General features: G+C 41.0%; 1 protein-coding gene across 4 annotated transcripts in view; it reads left to right on the top strand.

Moving 5' to 3' along the window:
- Positions 1-22,124, top strand: part of LOC119436609 (helicase SKI2W-like) — a 285,769-nt gene that overhangs the window by 31,360 nt on the left and 232,285 nt on the right. For all 4 annotated transcript variants that reach the window (XM_049659019.1, XM_049659011.1, XM_049659021.1 and 1 more), the window contains 3 exons: positions 5,540-5,700; positions 9,613-9,678; positions 14,386-14,520. In XM_049659019.1, the coding sequence (XP_049514976.1) occupies positions 5,540-5,700; positions 9,613-9,678; positions 14,386-14,520 (362 nt within the window). The remainder of the gene's footprint in view (positions 1-5,539; positions 5,701-9,612; positions 9,679-14,385; positions 14,521-22,124) is intronic.

Genomic DNA, 22,124 nt, shown 5'->3' with positions numbered 1-22,124 from the left:
GGGCCATTCAAATTATCCGGTATAATTTGCATTGAGAATGACGGGACCGCTCAAATTCTTTGAATTAACCGCAATTTCGAATTAACCGAGTTCGAATTATCGAGCTTTTACTGTATCTTGCCTGCTGCCGGCAATACTTGCCATGTACGGCATGACGTTGTATTAACGCTACTGCTTCTCTGCATTACTCATCACTGCAAGTGCTTCACCTCAGCTGAGATTTAATGATCTCGCTAAGTTTCCCGAACATGCATTTCAGTACAGCTTCTGTCACAGTGGAAAACAGCCTTGAGTATCGAAGCGATGTGTAGTTTGCTGTGGCCTTTCCAATCTCAGTGCTGCAAGTCGCCAGTGCAGGGTATGCTATGGGTTGCTCCATGTTACATCGGTGGCTAAATGTGGTTTCTTGACAAATGATACATATTTATAAACATAAAGGCACTGTCGCTCTCAAAGTGTGTGTGTGCAAAATTGACAATTAAGCTGGAGACCAAACGAGGTGTACCATATGTTCTTGTCTAAAGCAACACTAAAGTGAATTTCAGTTTTCTATGCGAGTTGTAGACCATGTTGTACAGGTCAGTAAAGCACCGTTTGGCCAGGTTCCTGAGCACTAATTTATTTATAAAATTCTGAAGGAGAAGAAAGAACTGGCTTCACCATCGGTGATTGTGTACACTGCTTTCAGCCACGAATCAGTAACATGCATGTGGCTGTTCTATACCTGCATATTTTTGTTGACTGTGCTAAAATTCATTGTCATCATGTTACATTCCATTTTCAAAGACAGTGCACTTATGCCATATTTGTATCTGTAAGGCTTTGATACATACGCACGAATAAACGGCTGACAGCACCAATTCTCTCAAGTAGCATGCTGATCGAGGATTTCATGCAAAACTTGGCCTGGGCTCCTTTCAATATCGTTTCCTGTGGTGCACATTTTGCACCCTAGATGCTGTCTCAACTTTGCACCACAAAGTGAATTTGAAAACCATGTAACTTGCTGCGGTGTGTAGAGGTGTGTACAGGAGTCTGTATTCGTTTGGTCTAGGCACTCCATCTCTGAGGTTGCACTCCTCTGTGCACTCAGGAGAATTCGCTCAAAGAAAGAGCCACATGTGGAGTACTTTTAAGTGCAGGCATCTCCTTGCCTACTTCTATATTGGGCAATGCAAGCTAGCTAAGCCATTATAGTGAAGCCACACCAAACAAAGGCCTCACGTGGCTGCTGTAGAGCCTACTAAAGTAGGTGTTACCAGCACCCTGCTCATGATTAGCTGATATTAATATGTCACTGGAAAGTCGGAACATCATCAGTAATGTCATTTTTTGAACCACATGTCTTGAAAGGAAAATACGCGTAAGTGATTGTAGAACCTGCAAACATGGTGCAGGAAATCTGGGTTAATATTTTAGGAAGCAAACAAATGAAGTATAAAATCATCTTTAGTATCCTTTGAAGAGACACACCCGATTTGCAGGACTCAATACACACACACACACACACACACACACGCACGCACGCACGCACGCACGCACGCACGCACGCACGCACGCACGCACGCACGCACGCACGCACACACACACACACACACACACACACACACACACACACACACACACACACACACACACACACACACACACACACACACACGAAGCAAAAAAAAAAAATGTGACGTTATTCTTGTATTGGGTCATAACACCCCCCCGCCCCGCCCCCCCCCTTTTTTTTTTCAGCTGCAATTGTGTGATTGTCTAGGATGCATTATGGTACTGTGCTAATTCTGTGTGTTGTCAGTATAACATGTTTGGATGTAGGATGATAGCCAAAGAAAATTTTTTGACCTAAACTGTTGTCATTGTCATGTAAATCTTATCCTGTTGCCCCTCGAGGGTTATATCTTTGTGATTTTACTTTGTACAAGCAATTCTGTGCAACAAGAGAAGCTGAAAGCTTTTGCCACTTTACCCAGTGTGTTCTGCCACATGGCAGCAGAATGCATGTGCATTTTTCTGTGCATCTTAAAAGGTGGCCTTTACAAGCACCTGCACTGACTTGTTTCTTTGTCACGATGTTCTTTTGCATGTGTGTGTGTTTATTGACTGCACTGCTCACTGCATGAACTCCTACTGCTTTGTATGTGCACTGCCTTTTTCACTCTCACATCATCTGATACTTGCCTTGTTGCTATCACCTGTAAAACTCCCATAGTTCTTAATTGCATAAATTTTGTGCTCTTGATCAGGCGGTCTTTCCTCCTTCCCCTGCCGACGCAGTCTCGGGACTTCGTGCATGCGAAGTTTAGACCTGAATCAGCAGTCAAACATATCTTTGAAGAGCTCACTTCCTGTGAACCAGACTCCAGATGCTTCAGCTGTGAGGACACTGCCAGCAGCAACGATTGACATAGCAACTGAAGCTAAAAATAAAGACTCATGTTTGCTGCTTGAAGCTGCAACTCTGACTGTTTTTTAATGCACAGACACACTTATTTACATTTTATTTATGCATGGAACACATAAAAAATTCAGACCCAAATTGAAAAAAAAAAGAAGTGTGGCCCTTACATTACAATATGCAGTATATTGCAAATTAGTCATTGCTTCGATTTTTATCTATGCTAATGCAATTGAGAGGAATCAAATTTGTGACCAGATGGAGAGAAAAAAATGGGGCTATGAAAACTTAATTTTAATTATGCATAGGACACATAAGAAATTCAGACCCCCCCTCCCCCCAGAAAAAAAGAAGTGTGGCCCTTACATTACAATATGCAGTATATTGCAAATTGTCATTGCTTCCATTCTTATCTATGCTAAGGCAACTGAGAGGAATAAATTTGTGAGCAGATGGAGACAGAAAAATGGGGCTATGAGAACTAATACTTTTAAAACTAGCAAACATGTACGATGAAGGTTCGGAGGATCTGTAGTGGCTCAGTAGCTGTTGCATACGGATGCTTATCCAGGTTGTCACAAGTTTGCTTCTCAGCTGCATTGGCTGCATCAAAATAGGGGTGGGATGAAAAAAGTGTCACGATTTTGGTGTATGTTAAGAAAGCCCACTCGGTGAAAAGTAATCCAGAGCCCTTTGATACACTGTGTCCTGCTGTCCAGATGTGACTTTCATTCAATCAAACCTGGACCAGAAGGAGCATTGCTTTCAGTAGCACTTGTAAATTCCTTTGTCTAGAATTGCTAATTGTTAGAATGTGCCTATTACAATGCCTATCTCCAGGTTCCCTTCTATGCTGAGTGAGAACTGTTGACAACACTTTCTGTAGAGCTTGTATGTTGCCTTCCTTCTCAAATCACTCCAAAGCATTGCTTAGTAGTTTATGTAGATCAGTGGCTACCATTCACTTGCAGTGTACATTGTCATGCTACTGTAAGACTAACCTGCACAGCATTACAGCCAGACCTAACACACTTCTGCTGGTTTGAGGTATTGTTGCTTCTTGTGCAGCAACGTAATGGCAAGGTCATTAAAGCATCATGAGCACCAGCACAAAGTAGTGCGAGCAGCACTATTTGGCAACCCTCAGACCAGGCCCTCGTGTCTCTACGCAATTTCTGCTTTGAGTTGCTGAAACACCTGCATGGCCACACTATGCACTTCTGTATTAGCTCTTATGTCTCTGTGGACGTGGAATTTACCATGTGAAAGGTCAGCTCTAACATCAGGAAGTAGAAGGGCCAATGATAATGGTAGCTGCCAGTTTTGCATCTGTTGCCAGGCTTAGATATTTGCCACAGTGCCAAATAAGATTATTGTTTACCCCTTCTGTGGACTAAACAGAAGAGCTTGAGTTGGCTCCCATGATCTTTCTTGCAAAACAAAGAAACTAGGCTCGATAAGTACTCATCTTTGGTAATTTTTTTGTGTACGCTATAGGGTAACTACAGCATGGGATTGGGACATAGTGTTACAGTTGAACCTCTGTATAACGAACATAGATATAACAAATCAGATATAATGATGTAAATCTAACATGTTTCTTACCATTATCAGCATGTAATGAATACATTCTGATAACAAATATTGGATAAAACAAAGGTGTTTTCATGTTGGATGCTTCTTCGTTATAACGAGGGTTGACTGTGTTGGGACAGTACATGATGATAGAAAACAGGACTCTGGGCTTATGGGTTTATCATTGGCTTTTTGTTGGCAGAGGTGCATGTTAAGGCATGACAAGTGTTAGGATTTTTGTTTGCTTAGTTTAATAAGTCGTCACTTTGTGAATGGCATATGGTTTAACATCCATAGAAAGCCCACAGAAAATTTTTAAAAAGCATTATGAAAATTGTTTATATATAGGCTATTGCTGAAAAGGCAGTGGAGAAATTTGGGGTTTGTGCTGGTATTATGAGTTGCTTAGTTCAGACCTCATGAAAAAATAGAGACAAGAGACCATTAACGTGCTACATAGCTGGAGAATTCCATTTTCATTTTGGAGGCGAAACAGTCATGCGTTAGCAAAGTATGTGTGTTTTGTCCACCTTCCAGTATGAACAACGGCTGTGTCATCTGTGAGTCCTTGAACTGAATGTAAGGTGTAAATAAAGTACCACATGTTCCTGAAGTGCACAGTATTGCCTTGTCCATGGAAATAATTCTGGAGAAGCTTCAGAAGCTTTTACCACAGTACTGTCTTAACCACAGTAGTGCTTTGTATACTGCCTTTGTTGGTGGAAATAAAAAAAGGCTTCCTTCCTAGCTGTAATAAAAGGGTAGCATTGCATTGAAACATTGAACCACCTGATGTGCTCCTTCTTTATCCGTTTGGCCAAGGAGTAGTACATTTTTGAGACATAGAGAAAATGTTTTTTAAGAAAAAGAGATTGCTTTTCATCCCCTTCAGTTGCTGTTTGCAGAATTGTGCATGCCAAAATAGTGCATCAAAAGCAAGAACACTGATGAAAATAAAGAAATTTAAAACTTGTCTCGTAGATCTTGAAACACTTCTGAATGGACGTGGTCTGCAAGTTTCAATGTTATTATATGTTAAGTGTTACTAAAACGAATTGGAAGTTAATGCTTGCTTTGTGTGTCAGTATGTTGTTATCTAGTGGGTTCATTTCTGTCATCGTTTTTCAGATTGTTTGACATTAGGCATATTTTTCAAGTGGCTAAATAGGTGCTTTCCGAGTTGCTAGACATAAAATAGTTGATGCTCTCATATCTGAGGTTCCTATCGAGAGTTCTCGTTTGATGTCCACATTCTGTAAGCTTGACAAAACTATCTGAGCAATGAAAATTTTTACTTTGTTCTGCAGCTGTACGCTTTTCATAATTCTGAAGATGCAAGAAATGTGAAACTAGTTTTTTAGTGGACTTTAATTGGCACCTGAAGGACTTATGAGGAATGGATGCTTGGATGCAGTAAATATTAAGCGTGAATTTTTTAGTGGGTTCTTGCATTCATTTTGCCAAAGTTCTATTGTAGAGTATTAAGTACAAAAGACAGCCGAGAACAAAGCAGGTCTTACTAGCTACGTTTTGTTGACTTCATTCTTTTCATTGTGGTAGACTTGCTGACAGTTCCACCTGGATTTGAAGAAGGCATGACTTTTGGCAGTGAGCAACCTTCAAGTGAAGACAAGTTCTCTGTGCGCCATGTGCTGAATTTGGCTGATGTGCTGTCCTCTGGAGAGCCACAAGTCTTGGAGGAGTCCAGCTTAGAAGTCAAGGTCATTAATCTTATACAGACCTTTATTTTTGTGTACATGTATGTGACAATGCTTGTTAATGTTTTGTTTACATATGATAGGTACTGTGTTGGAGCATTTTAATTGAGAGCATAACTTGTCTTTGGAAGGAAGTTTATTTTAAACATTTCAGGGTAATGGTAGACATAAAGGCCAGCTGCTTTAAAATTTCGCTTTGGCTAAATCTGTTTTGAGTATGTACTACTAAAGCAATCTTGACAAGGCTGCCAAAACTGCCAAAGCTAGTTGCTTAATTTTCTTATTACCAGGTTTTAACTAGCAACGAAGCAGACAACGTAAAGCTACCTTTCCCATGAGGCAGTTTGCCAAGCTAATCGTCATCTAGTCATTTTTGTAATCAGTGCGTACAACAGTAGCGCACCCAGGATCTCTGCCAGGGGGGGGTTGACAGTTTGCCAATACCATCTAAACAGCACTAATTTCGATTTCTTCACGGGAAATTGTCAAAAAAATGCGCTTTTTGCGAGTGTGCAGACGATTGCGCGTCTTACATCTTAGTTGCAGCACTCAAATGCGTAAGGAAAGGTAAGGGGTTAAACAAAAGGGGGGGTTAAGTCGGCCTCAGGGGGGGGTTACAACCCCCGAATCCCCCCCCGTCGGTGCGCCACTGGCGTACAAGCACAGTTTGCGTGTCTTATTACACGTAAAATGTGACATACATGTTGCTCTTGTGATGAAACAATATGCAAGAGATAAGCCCCAGCATGTACAGCAAGCGCTTCATCTTCATTTGAACCACGATCAGTGCTGCCAGTAGCTGGGCTGATGTGCAATACAGAGAAGTGCACTTGCAAATTAGGAAAAGAGTCTCTCAACTTAATTGTTGCCGAAAATGCGAAGATGTAGTCAGGAACTGCTCTGTACAGTATGCATCTTGTGTGCAGCCTGTGGGGGCACCATTGAAAGCTTCCTATTGGTGTATTTCAGAATCAGGGATTGGAGAAGCACTGCAGCTATTCGGCCATTGCACCAAGTAGTATAAACATACCAGGGTCATGTTCTGTTCGTGTGCTTGAGAGAAAATTATTTTTGTGGTGACAGTGTCCAGAAAGAAAAGGCACTGTATAACAGTGGGCATATATTAATGTGACTGTGATTTGGGATGACCCAGTTCGCATACACATGAACTGTTTTCTCCAGAAAAGCATGACAAAGCCTGGTTACAATGTGCAGTTGACTGTAATACAGTACCTTGTTTCATCTTTCTTGTAATTTTTCAGCACTGACTTGTGTTTTATTTAGTTACAACTACAATGAGCTTACTGATCCTGTGCAACCATATATGCACCTGAAATAGTGTACCTAAACAGCAGCCTTGCACTTGCTTCCAACATAAGCTAGTGCACAGAATTACCAAGCAGGCAGAAAAGCGGAACTTTTAAAGCCGTTCATAATGCAAGTGTGAAAGAACATGTGTTTTTGTGAGAACATTTGAGAACATTTACTTTATCGGTTTATTTCTTATACATCTTTTACTTTCATCTTTGGCTCGGACAAAGTAGTACCACCATTATCACTGCAGAATTGTGCACGCCAAAATTGGTGTGATGGAGAAGAAAAAAATTATGGGAAATGAAACGGATCATTACAAACTGCAGCCTCAGGCTGTAGAGCATAACTAAGCACAGTAAAAGGGGGTGAACAAGTGCGGAGTATAATGTTCAACCCCCATTACTCTCTAAGCAAAGCCCACAGGAAAAGAGGCAATGCAAAGAGATGCTTTCAGAATGTCGCTGTACACACAATCCTTTCCTTGTAAGCATACCAGATTTTGTAAGCTACGCAATATCTGTTATCATAAGTGTGATTCACATTCTTATCTTGTTTGCTCATGAGAGCCATTTTCGCTGTTAAGGGGATATGCTCCTCGAAAATACTTTTTCTTAATATTTGTACTAGAGATTCATAAACTCACCCAATTATAGAGTTTTTCAGGTAGATTTCAAATATGTAATTAGTTTCTGTGTAGGTAGTTTTTGAATTATGTCCCACACAGCAGCCATATGTAGTGATCTTTGCAGGCACTCTCTTGTGTATTGAATTTTCACAAAAGGCATTGTGCTATAGCTTATTTTTGTAGAGTGCGAAGTGCCAATGTCTATCGAAAAAGCGTGTACAATTACTGGAACAATGTAAAAAATTAGGACACTTTATATAATTGCTTTTCACAATCGCATGAAAATAATCTTGTACACTTATAATTGTCCTATACTAACAAAATTTGGCATACATATTCTCGGAAATATGTAGAATATTGATATCTACTTGAAATTGCAATATCTTCCAGCAGTAGTTGCAAAAGAATGTGGCTACATTTCAGGGAATTGTTAAAAAAAGTTTGTTGAAATGTCTGAATTTTTTTGCATAGTTTCAGTAATCGTGCTCATCATTTGGCGAGATATCGACACGTTGCAGTCTACGAAGAGCTAAATAAGCTACAGCATGATGCTTTTTGTGAAAAATTTAATGCATAAAAAGTGCCCGCAAAGATTTTGCCATTTTGTATGACATAACTGAAGACCTATAGCAGTTACACAAAACATAATGTTATATTTAAAATCTGCACAGAAAACTGTAAAGTTCGCGGAAATTGCAAACCTCTAGTAGAAAAAGAAAAAAAAAAGAAAAACTTGTTTCGAGGAGCATCTTCCCTTAATCACCACTTCAGAGGCATGCATACAAGTTGAATTTTCTATTTTTGTATCACATGATCAGCAGATATTCTAAAGACTACGGTATTGGCATTGGCCACCAATTACTAAGAGAACCACAGACATTTTCATGATTGCTGACACCAAGACGCACACATTTTTTTGGGTTCTCTGGTGGTCCCTTGGTTTCCCATCCTGTTGCATGGGGCTTTCCTACAAGTGATTAATATCACATATGAAATTGTCCCTGCTAGTCCCTCTGCGCCGTCGTCAGCATCAAGTGACATTGTGGATGTGGCTGGGTTCAAGCATTACCACTCTCGTTCGACCAATGATGTGTAGAAGATGCACCAGAATGGTGCTTCTGTCTTTGAGAGTTATGATACGGAACAGCACCAGACGGAGGTCATCTCAGCATGGCTGCAGTGAAGATAAGGAAGACAAGCTCATTCCGGTTGCTAGTTGATCTACATCTTGGTTGTGCTAACCCTAGCATTTTAAATATACCTTGTATAGCTTTCTGCCCGAGTTACACATAACATTCTTGTGCATAAGGAATGGAAAAGCAGTTTTATGTCGAGTAAATGGACATTTGGTCACTGTACCTTTGTGATAATTACTGAGCAATGTTATGTCTTGAAGAAATGTGCTTCAATAATTCTTGTAGAATGGTGCTGTGAGCATCAGCACATGCTCCCTCAGAACTGATCTCCAAGTACCCAGTTAACTGAATGTAGCAGTGGTGCGGCAGGGGGGGGGGGGGGGGGGGGGCAATATCACCAGCCCCTCACAAGCCTGCTGGAGAAAACACAGATCTTCCTCATAGTGCGTTGTATCCTGACTATGTCCAGATGACTATGGAATGCAAGCAATTTGGAACAATGCATTGGTGGAGTTTAGGATGCTGAACAATGAGCAGGAGTTAACTATTCCATCATTTTTGATAAAATGCTCTTGTAATGCTAAATTTGAAATGTTTGGCAGCACTGTAGCTAGCTAAGAGCTAACTTGAGCTTGTGAAAGTACCCTAAGACACTAAGAGGGGGGGGGGGGGGGTACTTCTAGGAAGGTATGTCCCCCTTTTGGGACACCCATGTGCAAATCTATGCCAACAGAGCTTTCTTCATAAAGTGTTGTGCATGTCTTTTCTGTAATATTCTAATTACTGTAATTGAGTTTGGAACTACTAGAAATGATGGATAAATGTTCTTTCTTCATACAGCAAATAAGTGATAGCCTGCTAAGCCAGACCCTGGATGATGCTGGACTGTTGGAGCACCTTCCATCGGTACGTCATTGCTTGCCCATGAATGGGGCAGTGGCTGTGATGGGCCTTTGAGTACCATAGTGGTGAATCTATTGTCAATTCCTCAGCTCCATTCACTGAGCTAGGATGACTACAGGACCCTTCATGCAGGGTACCCTCTGACGAGAGGTACCACATCACATTGTCTGGTGCACTTATTAGGAGCTGCATGGGCAGTGTGTCAGGGCATTTGGATCCACCTGATTTTGTTCTTGTCACTGCAGCTGGCAGATGTCAACACAAAATTGTTAGGGATCTTAAAAGTGATGTAGGGCCTCCTTGCAACAAGGCATCTGTTTTCTTTTGGACTAGTAAACTGTCATTATTGAGGTATATAGTAAGAATAGCAAGGTGGGATTGTTGATTCTGGTTGGATTGCATTGTACTAGCACAACACAAGGAAGAACTGACAGTGAGAGGGAAACCATGCATACCTAAATGCTAGGCCTTATTCTATTCTTCTAGGCCTTCTATTATTGATTTTACTTCACAACAGGAACAGAGTTTAAGTACTTCAATATCTAGCTCTTTATACTTCTTGCATTTTCTGGCACACAACCTCTCTCCCTTTTGTAAAGTAAAATCAGTAGTTGCGGTTAGACATTAGGAATTACATGATAATCACTGATTAACTGTTTAACTAGCTAAAATTCACAGAGTAATTTTATTATTAATCAACTGTGTGTAAATATTAGAAACTTGCTTGTAACAAAATAAATATTGTCCTATTTGATTCGGTGTTTTAATTGAATGTATTTGCAAATACAGGGGGGGGGGGGGGGAAATAGTTTTCTAATACTTGAAATCGTCAACAGTGCATGGTCAGAATAAAATGTATAAAATTGCGACAAATACAACCGCTGCAGTAATAAAGCACAAGAAATTACATAGCGAAACATGTTATATAGCTCAGGGAACCAGAATTGACTGGCTAAACCATGATTATTTGCACTCAAATTTAGCTGAGTTGTGGCATTTGGCAGTCATTGTTTGGTGCTATTTATTGATTCTGCACATATGTGTTCTCTTTGGATTAAATCTGAACATGCTTAGTTGGAACATTATTTGATATAATAGTGGCATCATTAATCGTGACAATTCCAAATAGAAAAGTAATATTCACTGTAACGACATCATCTTACCAACGTTGTGAAATATTAGATTGTGAGCATCATATTATATTCATAGTGAAAATGTATCTTCATTAATCAAAAACTATTTGAAAAATATTTATGTATTCAATTCATATTTAATTTGGTTAAAATATTATATTTGTACACCCCTGTAATTAATTACTTTAGGTAACAGATTGTAATAGCTCAATTGAAGCCAGTCAGTGCTCTAGGCATGTTCACTTAATAGGTGTCCCAAAGCTCGCATCAGTTATGAGATATCTGTCTGCAAACTGAAACGGAACACACTAGCATTCCTCTTATTTTCCACAAAAGCCTTCCTTATGCACTTAAGGACAAGACTCTGTTACAAGCATCACTGTGTACTTCATTGCAGGTTTCAGGGATAGATATCTCAAAACTGGTAGTAGTCTCAGCATTTCTACTAATAAGGGACATATCTTGAGCACTGATAGAGTTTGATTTTGCAATTACAGCATGTGCTTTGAAGTGATTACAGAGTTTATTAGTGAACTTTTGTTCAAAGAACCTTGCAGCATTTTTTTTAACATGGTAAATAAACTACCATAATTTTTATGAAATATTGTCTTGAATGTCTGAATCACATATTTTTGTGTATGCAGCTGGGAGCCCACAATTTTAGTAGAAGGGCTACCTGCTTTTTCTTTTTTTTCAACTTTTTTGATACCTGTGCCACTCTCTTACACAAGAGTAGACGCAGAGGGTACTGTACGGATTTCTTTATGTCACGGCTAAACAGTGCCTCTGGCAAAAGCAGAGAGATCTCACTAATAGTGCAGTGGTACCATGTGGTGGTATAGAACGGCACCACTGCATTGATACTATGGCCTCTGCGATGGACAGTTTGTCAGAAGGTTGCACCGCATAGTTTGATGCCACATCACATGCCAATACAGAGGCTCTGTGTGTTGATAGGTGGAGTATCGTGGGCATTGTTTCTCATGCGTGCTTTGAGTGCAGTAGGAATCACGAAAAGGATCGGGAGGATGCAAAGGCCCATGCCTCTGGATGCTCTGGGAGCATCCAATTGATAACTTTGTTAATAGTACAACATGAATGAAAAAATTTGGTTGTTTCATGAGAAGAACACCCTTTTATAGCTGGCACACTCCACACTTTTCATAAAAGGTGTTGCTGGATCTTTTTAAAGAGTTAATCACTGATTATTATGCTATTATTTGTCTGTCAGTGCAATTTATGCCACTGAAAAAATAACCTCATTGTCTCTTTTGCCATGTTTTCAACAATTACTCAGTCTTTACTCATGCACCTGATAGGGGTGATCAGAGATAAAACACCAGAACAAACTAAAGGGCATCCTTTTGTTTTGGTGAGTTTGGGGAGAGTATTTCGGCAGCATGCTACAGAAGTATAAATTATATTTAGGGTTTTTCGTTTTTTGATACAACCCGATTTTACCTGATTTTTACACCCTGAACATGTTTCAGGAGAATCGAGTTAAACGCGATTTCTTCCAAATTCCAAAACCACGTACCAACCTTTTCTTTCTTTCTTTCTTCTTCTTTTTTAACACTGCACGGAGTTGGCGGTGTGCACAAGGGCTAGCTACCCTGCCTCGGGACAACGAAGTTAAATCCTGTTGGTTAAGTGAACTCCAGTGATCTATAGTTATTTCACAAGCTGTGTGCAGCACTGTGGACGCTACACGGCTCTCAACCAACCGCCCTATGAGCGCGTCTAACTCTTAGTTAGTAACTGACTGACATAGTTGCATTGACAATGTTGTGCCTAGCTAATGGAAGCTGTGATGTCAACAGAAGTTTCTCTCAGCTGAGATACATTCAAAGATCGAACAGTTCTGGGATGGAGACCGACATGTTGCGCATGCAGTTTATAATGTATGTTAACAAGGATGTGTAATTGATGACTAGCTTTTCGTGAATAAAATGATTCAGTTTCTTGTAGTTATCAATGCTCTTTACTGTCAATATTACTTATTAATTTCCAAACAAGCACAGAACTTTGGAGTATTTACTAACAAACCCTGATGTCCCCCCGATTACCAGTTTGAAACAGATCTCTAGTTTTAACACGTTAGTATTAAGGAGCTCGTTATAGCTTTCAATCAAGAAGGGGGGAAAAAAAAAAACGAGTTTACTGTTTTACTTTGTACTTTTGTACACTTAGTACATTTGTAAATTTAACCCCAAAAACTCCCCGAATTTTGGAATGGTTTCACAGAAAACCTGATTATGAGCTTGAAAATAGCACCCAATTTTTACTGCCCGAATTATAAAAAAATAAAACCTGAAAACGAACAACCCTAATTATATTGTATAAATAAAATAAAGTCACACTTTACGTGTGTGCCAGGGTTGCCTAGGTGATGGGGTGGAAACAACTCTGGCTGCTTGTTGGCAGTGCGTGCTTTGCGCTGATGTCTTTTTTATTCCTGTTTTTATTTCTCAAGCTTGAACACTTGTTGTCTCAACTTTTTAGGTTGTGCACGTACGTGACACTGTGCCATCTCATACGGCCTGTTACGGTCATGGTGCTTGATCGGGGATTTGCTCACTTGACCTGAATACTCACATAATGCAATTGTGACGGGAGAAAGGGCTGGCATAGTTTGAATTTTCCTTATACCTCATCATATACCATTCTATGATAAATACACCATTACGTCTTGACACTTGTTGAATACTATCAGTGTTGACATCAATCAAATGGAGCTCCTGATTGCGGTCCCATTCTGTTTCAGTGGAACTCTATTCAGTTTTGTGGTCCTTCATTTGAATATTTGGAAGGGCTGCTCACTGCAGGCAGTCAAGACCACTAAGCAAAGAAGCATGCATGAATCTGCTACACGCGATCAGCAGATCCATAAAATGATTACTGCACACAGCTTCCTCACACACTTATGTTGTATTTCATGTAATTGCCAGATGTCTATCGCATAACATTGCTGTACCCTAAACCACAAAAAGGCAATTGGAAAAAGAAATGGAATAATAGCAGGCAGCAAGTGCACTGTTGACAAATCCATACTGTAAGGAAATTGGCTTTGATCGCTCCATCACCACACATTAGTCTACAATGCTTCTGTGATAACAAGTGACAGCATGCATACAAGATTGAAGGTCAGGCTGCGCTTGTGGATGCAAAAACACGCCAATGTAAAAAAATAAAAAAGGGGAGCACGTGTGAAGCATGTGCCACTGACTGGCCGCTGCAGCCATTGCTTGTTCATTGCTTAGGCAACTCCTGTGCATTTACAAAAGGTGACTTATGCAGCACACTGCTGGAAGACTTTCAAAATAATTCTCTGAAGCAGTTGACCCTTACTATAACAAAGGTGCATCTGACATTAAAATACCTTTGTTATAACAGTTATTTGTTACAAGCATACACACATAGAAAATATTTTGCTCATTTTTTATTGATTTTGTTATGTCTGTGTTTGTTATGTCAGGGTTCGACTGTATTGAGTAAATGGTGTGGTGGCTTGCATACTTTTCTTTTGTTACAATTGTCTTCTGCTTTGATGCATTCATTGTTTTTTATGATTTCTTAGGAGCCTGTGGCCAACGTCCTGAACATCAGCAATGTTACGAATGACCGCAATGTGTGTCTTGAGTGGGCTGAACAAGTGGACATTTCCAAGCCTATGTTGGATTTCCATGAAAAAGTGCCTGACCCTGCCTTCACTGTATGCTACAATTGTTTTCTGAAGAAATTTCTCTGTTTTGTGGGCAGTAACTTGTGCGTCATTTTTTCTTCGTGCGGAAGTCTTTTCTGAAGGTATCTGATTACCGTATTTTCCGGTCTATAAGTCGCACCTTTGTATAAGACGCACCCCGCTCAAACCGGCAGCTTTTCCAGAAAAAAATGTAAATAAGTCGCACCGGTGTATAAGACGCACCTCTTTCTTCGGTAAGCGATTTAAAAAAAAATCACGATGGTTTCTTTCCGTGAACGCGATTCAAGGCAAATTTCTGCTGTCATGGTTGCCGCGATGTTCCGTGTAAAGTCCAAAGGCGATAAAGGGCGATAACATTGTCCCCGCGCGCCATACGCTGTATGTGCGAGTGAAAGCGTCCGATGGTGAGCCGAATCGCGCACAAGGGAGGAAAGCGGGAAGGCAGCGCGGGAGGTAGGGGTGGCGGTTTGTACGCTGGTAGCAACTGCGTAGTTTGCACAGCGGCGCGCGCCGTATCTGCAGATGCGACGAATTCGGGGTCGGTCGACTCGCGGTCGACCTGCCGCTGCTTGCGTTGCTGCTCCGTCCTCCTCACACGGCGCTCGGGAACTCAATCACGAGAAGAACCCGGCACCTCGATAGCGCACGCAGAACACGTAGCAATTACGTCAACCAGCGTGCTTCGCATGGCCATAACATCGAATCCGTTTTTGACGGCAGTTTTCCTGGAAAAAAAAAACGTACATAAGTCGCACCGTTCTATAAGACGCACCAACGAAAAATTCCAGAAGAAGAAACGCGTCTTATACACCGGAAAGTCCGGTAGTCAGTTTATCTCTGGGCACCTGCTCTATAATAGCTTGCAAAATTGAACAGCATCCACTAGCAAGTAATTATAGGCAGAGAACCAAATGATCCACTTATTTCTAGCCATTACTGCTTACCGCAGTAGTTCAGTCCTGTTAACTGTTCTGTAAATTATCAAATTTTATTAGTCATTTTCTTTGCATGTGCCATGAATTGCACATTATGTGTGTGCTTGCCCTGATTTGGTGGGGTGCTAGGTGTGCACTATTTGTATTGAAGTGCAGAAGAGCATCCTTACTGCTGTGCTACTCAAGGTGGCACAGCAGCATTGAAACTCACAGCATTGAATCTTACATTGAACCACTCATTCACCGGATTTGTGCATTGTCAGTGTAGGATTGTCATTAAGGCAACATGAGGATGTTGTCATCTATGTTCACTGTGAAACAACAAAAGCTTATCAGGAATGTGTATATGGCTTAAACAGTTAGTTTTGTGTTAATTAATTGCCAGCTGCAATAATTAATCAACAAATAGTTGTGACAGTGGTGTGCCATTATTCCCCCATTATCCACCAGCTATCATGCTTCCAGTTCATGCATGCAGAATTCTGATGGTTGCCTGATCAGTGTTTTAACAGGATTTGTTTTATGCTAAGCTGCTGTTGCCTTCATGCATGGATAAAAAATTCGCCTGTAATCTCATTTGAATGTCTTTAGGATTGTAAGACTTTCAAGTTGAGATTACTAAAACCTGAGCTTGTTGGTGCAAGATTCTGAAAATAAAACAGCGCACAAGCAACAATGGGGGACCAAAGAAAGATGACACCGTGCCGCTGATGGTGTCTTCTTTCTTTGGTCCCGGTTGTTGCTTGTGCACTGTTTTATTTTGAAGTTAAGCACCAAAAGAATGCAGTTTCAACTTCAAAAGCTCATAACTCGGGTTCTAGGTGAGGCAGAGCAATAAGGTTGGTCTTATGGCATTCCCCGAATCACACAGAAGCCATTGATGCCCTATTTAGTGAAATCTGAGGAGCAGATATTTTGCAAATCATTGCAGTAAATAATTAAAGTAAACTTGCATAGAATTAGGATCAAAGCAGTTTAATAAAAATGGACCCCATATTCGAAATGAGCACATAAAATTGCATGTATGTATTAATTTTCAGTACCGTACCTTGAAGAATCTTAAAAGAGATATAAAAAATTTTTGTTCTCAGACCCACATCTTCCGACGGGAAACAGTGAAATATGATGCTACCAGAGCAAAACATGATGCTCACTTTGCACTGCCTGCAGGAGGGAATGGCGGCATGTTTGGGTTATCACCTACATAAAGTGTGGAGTACAGTTCTAACAGCGCTATACCACATGGGCTGTGAAACAGGATAGGGTTGGTGGCGAGAGGATTTGCTGGTACTGGAAGAGAAAACTGAGTGTGTGCTGGCATTCTCACGTGACACAGGCGGTCGAGTACTCCGGTGAAGCTGCCGTGGTGAATGTCTACTGCTCTTAGTCGCCCGTACCTCGCGACTTTTCTTGCTCACATGTGATCTAGCGGCCAGTAAACATATCATACGACAGCAGTTTTGCAATGTACTGAACGTTGGTGCTGAAAGACAGTGTTTTCTGGGAATGTATTAACCGATAAAAAAACCCAACTATATTGGGTCATTTTTTGTGTTCTCGATCGCGAACGTTGGTGCCATGAAATCATACGAAGCAGAATTGTATCAACGAAATTCTACTTTATTACAGAAATAGAGACTTCGGGCACTGCACAGTAGCTCACTCGAATTCTTGGGCATAGTTAACATATGTAATATTGTAAACATAGCAACTGCAGGCAAATAGCAACGACAGGCAAAGTTGCTGCCATTTATCTTCCATACCCTCACTTTTGTTAGTAAAAGCAATTTTCTAGCTTTCTAGGGCTCAATTGCTTCATACTTATCATGGTTGGTCATTACATAGCTCAGTCATCACACAGTTGGCATCACATAGCCAACACCTTAAGTGTACTACAGCATTGTAAAAACCACATTGTTCTTTATTAACCTTTATTCTGGCATTTTAACAACTATGAACTGAAACCACATTTTATGTGTTAAGCATGCAAAATTATTTAAAAATGTGTTCTTTGTTTTGCAGCTGGGTTGAGCTTGAATATCCCTGTAAGGGTGTCTGCATGAGCAGTCATTTAGTGTGTTGTGGCACCACGTACCCGAGCACAGGGGAGGGTTGTACCCCCCCGTGTTTAGCCGTGCGTGGCTTCCGTGTCCAGGGGAAAGGGGATCCTGGGGGTTGAGCCGATGCAGGGTTTTAGAACCTTTATGGCCACTCAGTGGAGGCGATACCCCTTTTGGCCTCGGCTTCACGTAGATGGCACCCCCGGACTGACCCACCTGAGGGAAATCAGTAGTTGCCTTTTTCAGTACCCCTCTCAAATTTTCGTCTTTCTCTCTCACTTTCAATCTTTCCTGTCCTCCCTTTATTTCTTTTTACTTCCAGTTTTCTGGGCAGCAAGGGTTAACCTTGTGTGGGTAGCCAACCTTGGGTATTCTATATTTGGTTATAGTAGTGTCGTACAGCTGGCGTTTGCAGGACCTGTCCTTTCCAGGTCCTGCAGCGCCCTCTCGTTGGGCACGTGGGTGGGTGGTGTTGCTGCCGAAAAATTCACCTATACTTATGGAAAGTTCTTTCCCCCTGCTCCCTGATCACCCTCATAAACGAGGGCGCATCGAAGAAGTCTTAGTTTTTTGGTCGACAAATTGACAATTTTTTACAATTTCATGTGATACATTCTGAGAAAACAGAAAAATCAGTGAGGATGATTTTACCTTTTCTGGTTGCAAAATTGCTGACTGAAGCTTTTGGCCCAGGTTATGCGGTGATCTTCTGGAACTCCGTGATAAAAAGCAACATGAAAAGCTACCTAATCTTGTGTCTTTCAGGGACTTTGCAGTGAGAGTGACCCTGCACTAAACCATGAACACCATCCGTGGTGTCATTTCCGATGGTGATCTGATGGAGCTAACAGAGACTGAACTATTAAATGGTTGGAGTGACCAGAATGTCATTAATGTCAAATGAATTAAGATGAGGTGGGATGGAAAAGAGATTCAGGCTAAGCATCTAATTCTAACATTTGGCTCAAGTGTACTACCTGAGATTATCGAGACAGGCTACGTAAAGATCTGGTTCAGGCCATATATCCCCAGTCCCTTCCAATGCTTTAAATGACATAGGGTTGGACACAGTTCACTGAACTGCCGAGGCCGACTGACTTGCTCCAAATGTAGTTCCATTGAACATCCGGCTGAATCGTGCGGTAACATTCCTCACTGTGCAAACAGTGATGGTGAGCACGCCACCTACTCGTGGTCCTGCCCATGCTAGAAAAAGGAAAAAGAAATTGTAACAATCGAAGTGAAGGAAAATATAATGTTCAAGGAGGCACGAAGGCGGGTATCGTACCTGCCAAAAGAACAGTTTTGTAGGAGTGTGCGAATATTCTAAACTTTCGAATAACGAATTGAATAGTGTCCTATTGGATTCCGTCTTGAATCAATAATCACTATTCGTAAATGTGAATATTTTTCTAATACTTTTTGAATATTTCAATACGGCAACTGTGCCCAAATAAACATAAAATTAGACCAAAAGTACGGTAACTTTTCACCCCAGCAGGCATAGTATAAGCATAAAACATGAGAATGTGCGTAGTGGAGCAGACTACATTGATTAGGTAGCCATACTTTACAGGCTATACAGCGATCATTCGCATTCTCTGAACAGTTCTGTGCATGCGAAGAAACTACTTGTTTTCTCCTGAGGCTCTATTTGTGATTTTAATAAACATTGCTTCATAACAAACTATGTAACAACAGAAACTTGCTAACTTTAAGAATACTAGGATGTGAACATCGTTTTACACTAATTGTGATAACAACTGTTCATTATTCGAAAACTGTTCGAAAACTATTCAATATTCGATTCGATTCGGTTTGCTTCTGGCACTATTGGATTCGTATTCTATTTGGTCTCAAAAATCACTATTCGCACACCCCTACAGTTTTGCCAATGTGGCGCATCAGGGGGCAACTCTACAACGGCCCCTGGCGGCTGTCCGGCCCACACATAGTGAGCCAGAGGTGACGCCATAAAGAGCCAACTTACTACAACATCCATCAAAAATTCCTATTCTTCGATAGATTTAGCAGTTGGCTTAGCGGCTCTTTGTGGCCACTTCGAGTGGAGTGTCATCAAGTATCCTTTGGAAGGTTCCCTGTCACGCTAAGCTTGTTAAGGCAAGAAGACAGTCCTCAGCATGTCTCTAAATGGAAACTACCATCGGCTGATTGGGAGTGTTTTAAAAAGTTACAATACCTAATACGAGATATTATCAGCGATTTTAGCATAGACGATGCAGTAGCGCATTTCACTTCTTTTATTATAGACACAGCAGAGAAATGTAGTCCTAAAACAAAGGGTACCTCATCTAAAAGACAGGTTCCCTGGTGGAATAATGACTGCAAGCGGGCACGAAAGAAACAAAATAAAGCATGGAGCATATTGCGCTGATTTCCAACTGCGGAAAATTTCATTGAGTTTGAACACGTCAAGTAACAGGGAAGGCGGACGTGAACACGGGCAAAGAGGGCAAGCTGGGAAAGGCTTCTTTCAAGCATAAACTCTTACACGCAGGAGGCGAAAGTGTGGAATGGTTTAAAAAGGCTTAATGGGCAGCAAGCCCAGCCATTAACCTTGGTCGATGACCAAGGGAATATATTTCAAGACCAGGCTAATGCTCTTGGCGGGCACTTCGAGCGTGTATCCAGTTCAGGTCATTATTCCGAGGCATTCCTAAAACACAAAGAAAAAGCAGGACGCGAGGCAATTGACTGCAAATGGAGACAATGAATCTTATAACCTCCCTTTTACCATTGCCTAACTGAGAGCTTCATTGACTGCTTGCCTTAGCTCTGCACCTGGACCTGACAAAATCATGTACAATATGATTAAGCACCTTCACAGCGATACTCAAGTGAGACTACTTGCACTTTACAATGATATGGGCTATGGGGTACCTTCCATCTAGGTGGAAAGAAGCCATTGTCGTTCCAGTTTTAAAACAGGGGACAGACCCCTCCTCCTTGACAAGTTATCGCCCGATTGCACTCACAAGTTGGCTTTGTAAGTTATTCGAAAAAATGATTAATTGTTGTCTTCTACATTTCCTGGAACTTAACAGACTGCTTGATCCTCATCAATACGGTTTCAGAGAAGGCCGGTCTACAACCGACCGTCTCATGTGCATTGAAACAAACATTCGTGTTTCGTACATGCATAAGCAATTCTTATCTGTATTTCTCGATATGGAAAAGGCGTATGACCCAACATGACGTTACAGAATATTGCGTGACCTGTTAGCAGTGGGAGTTCGCAGGAACATGCTAAACGTTATAGAAAGCTACTTGCACAATCGTACTTTCTGGGTCAAAATAGGTGATGCACTGTCCCGTACATTCATACAGGAAACTGGGGTACCCCAAGGAGGCGTGCTGAGCTGTACACTCGTTATATTTAGATGAATTCACTCTGAACATCATTGCCTTCAACCCTTATTTTATTCCGTGTACGTTGACAACGTACAGATAGGTTATAAATCCTGTAACCTTACAGTGTGCGAGCAACAGCTTCAAGTAGCCCTGAACAAAGTGTCTAAATGGGCCACTGAAAATGGCATTAAAATAAATCCGAATAAAAGTTCGCATGTTCTATTCACATGAAAGAGAGGGCTGGTGGCAGATCCTGGAGTAGAACTACATGGATAGCACGTACCAGTGAACACAGAAGAACACAAATTTTTAGGCACCCTTCTAGGCTCTTAACTGACTTTCATTCCCCACATAAAGTATGTCAAGGGTAATTGTTTAAAAGCAATAGAGATACTGAAACTTTTATCGCACACCACATTGGGCAGTGACAGGAACTGTTTATTAAACTTATACAAAAGCCTAATTCGTTCACGCATAGGCTATGGTGCCATAGTTAATCAGTCCGCTGGACCTAGTGCTTTAAAGAAGCTGGATCCTGTCCACCATTTAGGCATCTGTCTCGTGACTGGAGCCTTCAGGACAAGCCCTGTGCAAAGTCTTTATTTAGAGTCAAACCAGTGGCTCCTCGATCTTCAAAATCTTACTCCAGTTTTACATATTTTCCGAAAGTAAATTCAAACTGCCAAGATATTTGTTACTCCATCATAAATGATACTACGTGTTCCACACTTTTCATAACCGACCTAGAGCAAGGCAGCCCTTCTCACTGCAGGTGAGGAAACTTGCACTCCTTGTGCATCGTCTAATGCCTTTGACAAAGCTCTTACCGCCATGTCAATGGCAAATTGTAGAATGTGAAGCATTGTATGTTGAGGTCACAAAGGAAGCTTTGAAAATACATATCCGAATGCATTTTCTTGAACTTCAGTCAAAATGCTCTTGCCCGGAATTTTACACCAATGCATCAAAGCCACATGCTGGTGTGTCGTATGTTGCAGTTGGTCTGTTCTTTTCTGAATCCGATGTCTTGCACCCAGAAACAAGTATATGTTTAATGCTGAGGCCTATGCGCTGTTGACCGCAGTGAAACATATCAGGAAAAGAAATCTTCAAAAAACAGTTATATTTACTGACTCTTTAAGCATCTTAAAAGGAATAATGTCACTCTGTAAACACAAAAATCCTGTTGTCATTTAGCTACATTCAGTGCTGTGTACAGCATATACGCCAATCAGCATGTCACAAT

The sequence above is a fragment of the Dermacentor silvarum genome, chromosome 1 (assembly GCF_013339745.2).
Source record: "Dermacentor silvarum isolate Dsil-2018 chromosome 1, BIME_Dsil_1.4, whole genome shotgun sequence".
Classification (NCBI taxonomy): domain Eukaryota; kingdom Metazoa; phylum Arthropoda; class Arachnida; order Ixodida; family Ixodidae; genus Dermacentor; species Dermacentor silvarum.
This window is presented reverse-complemented; position numbering and strand designations above follow the sequence as displayed.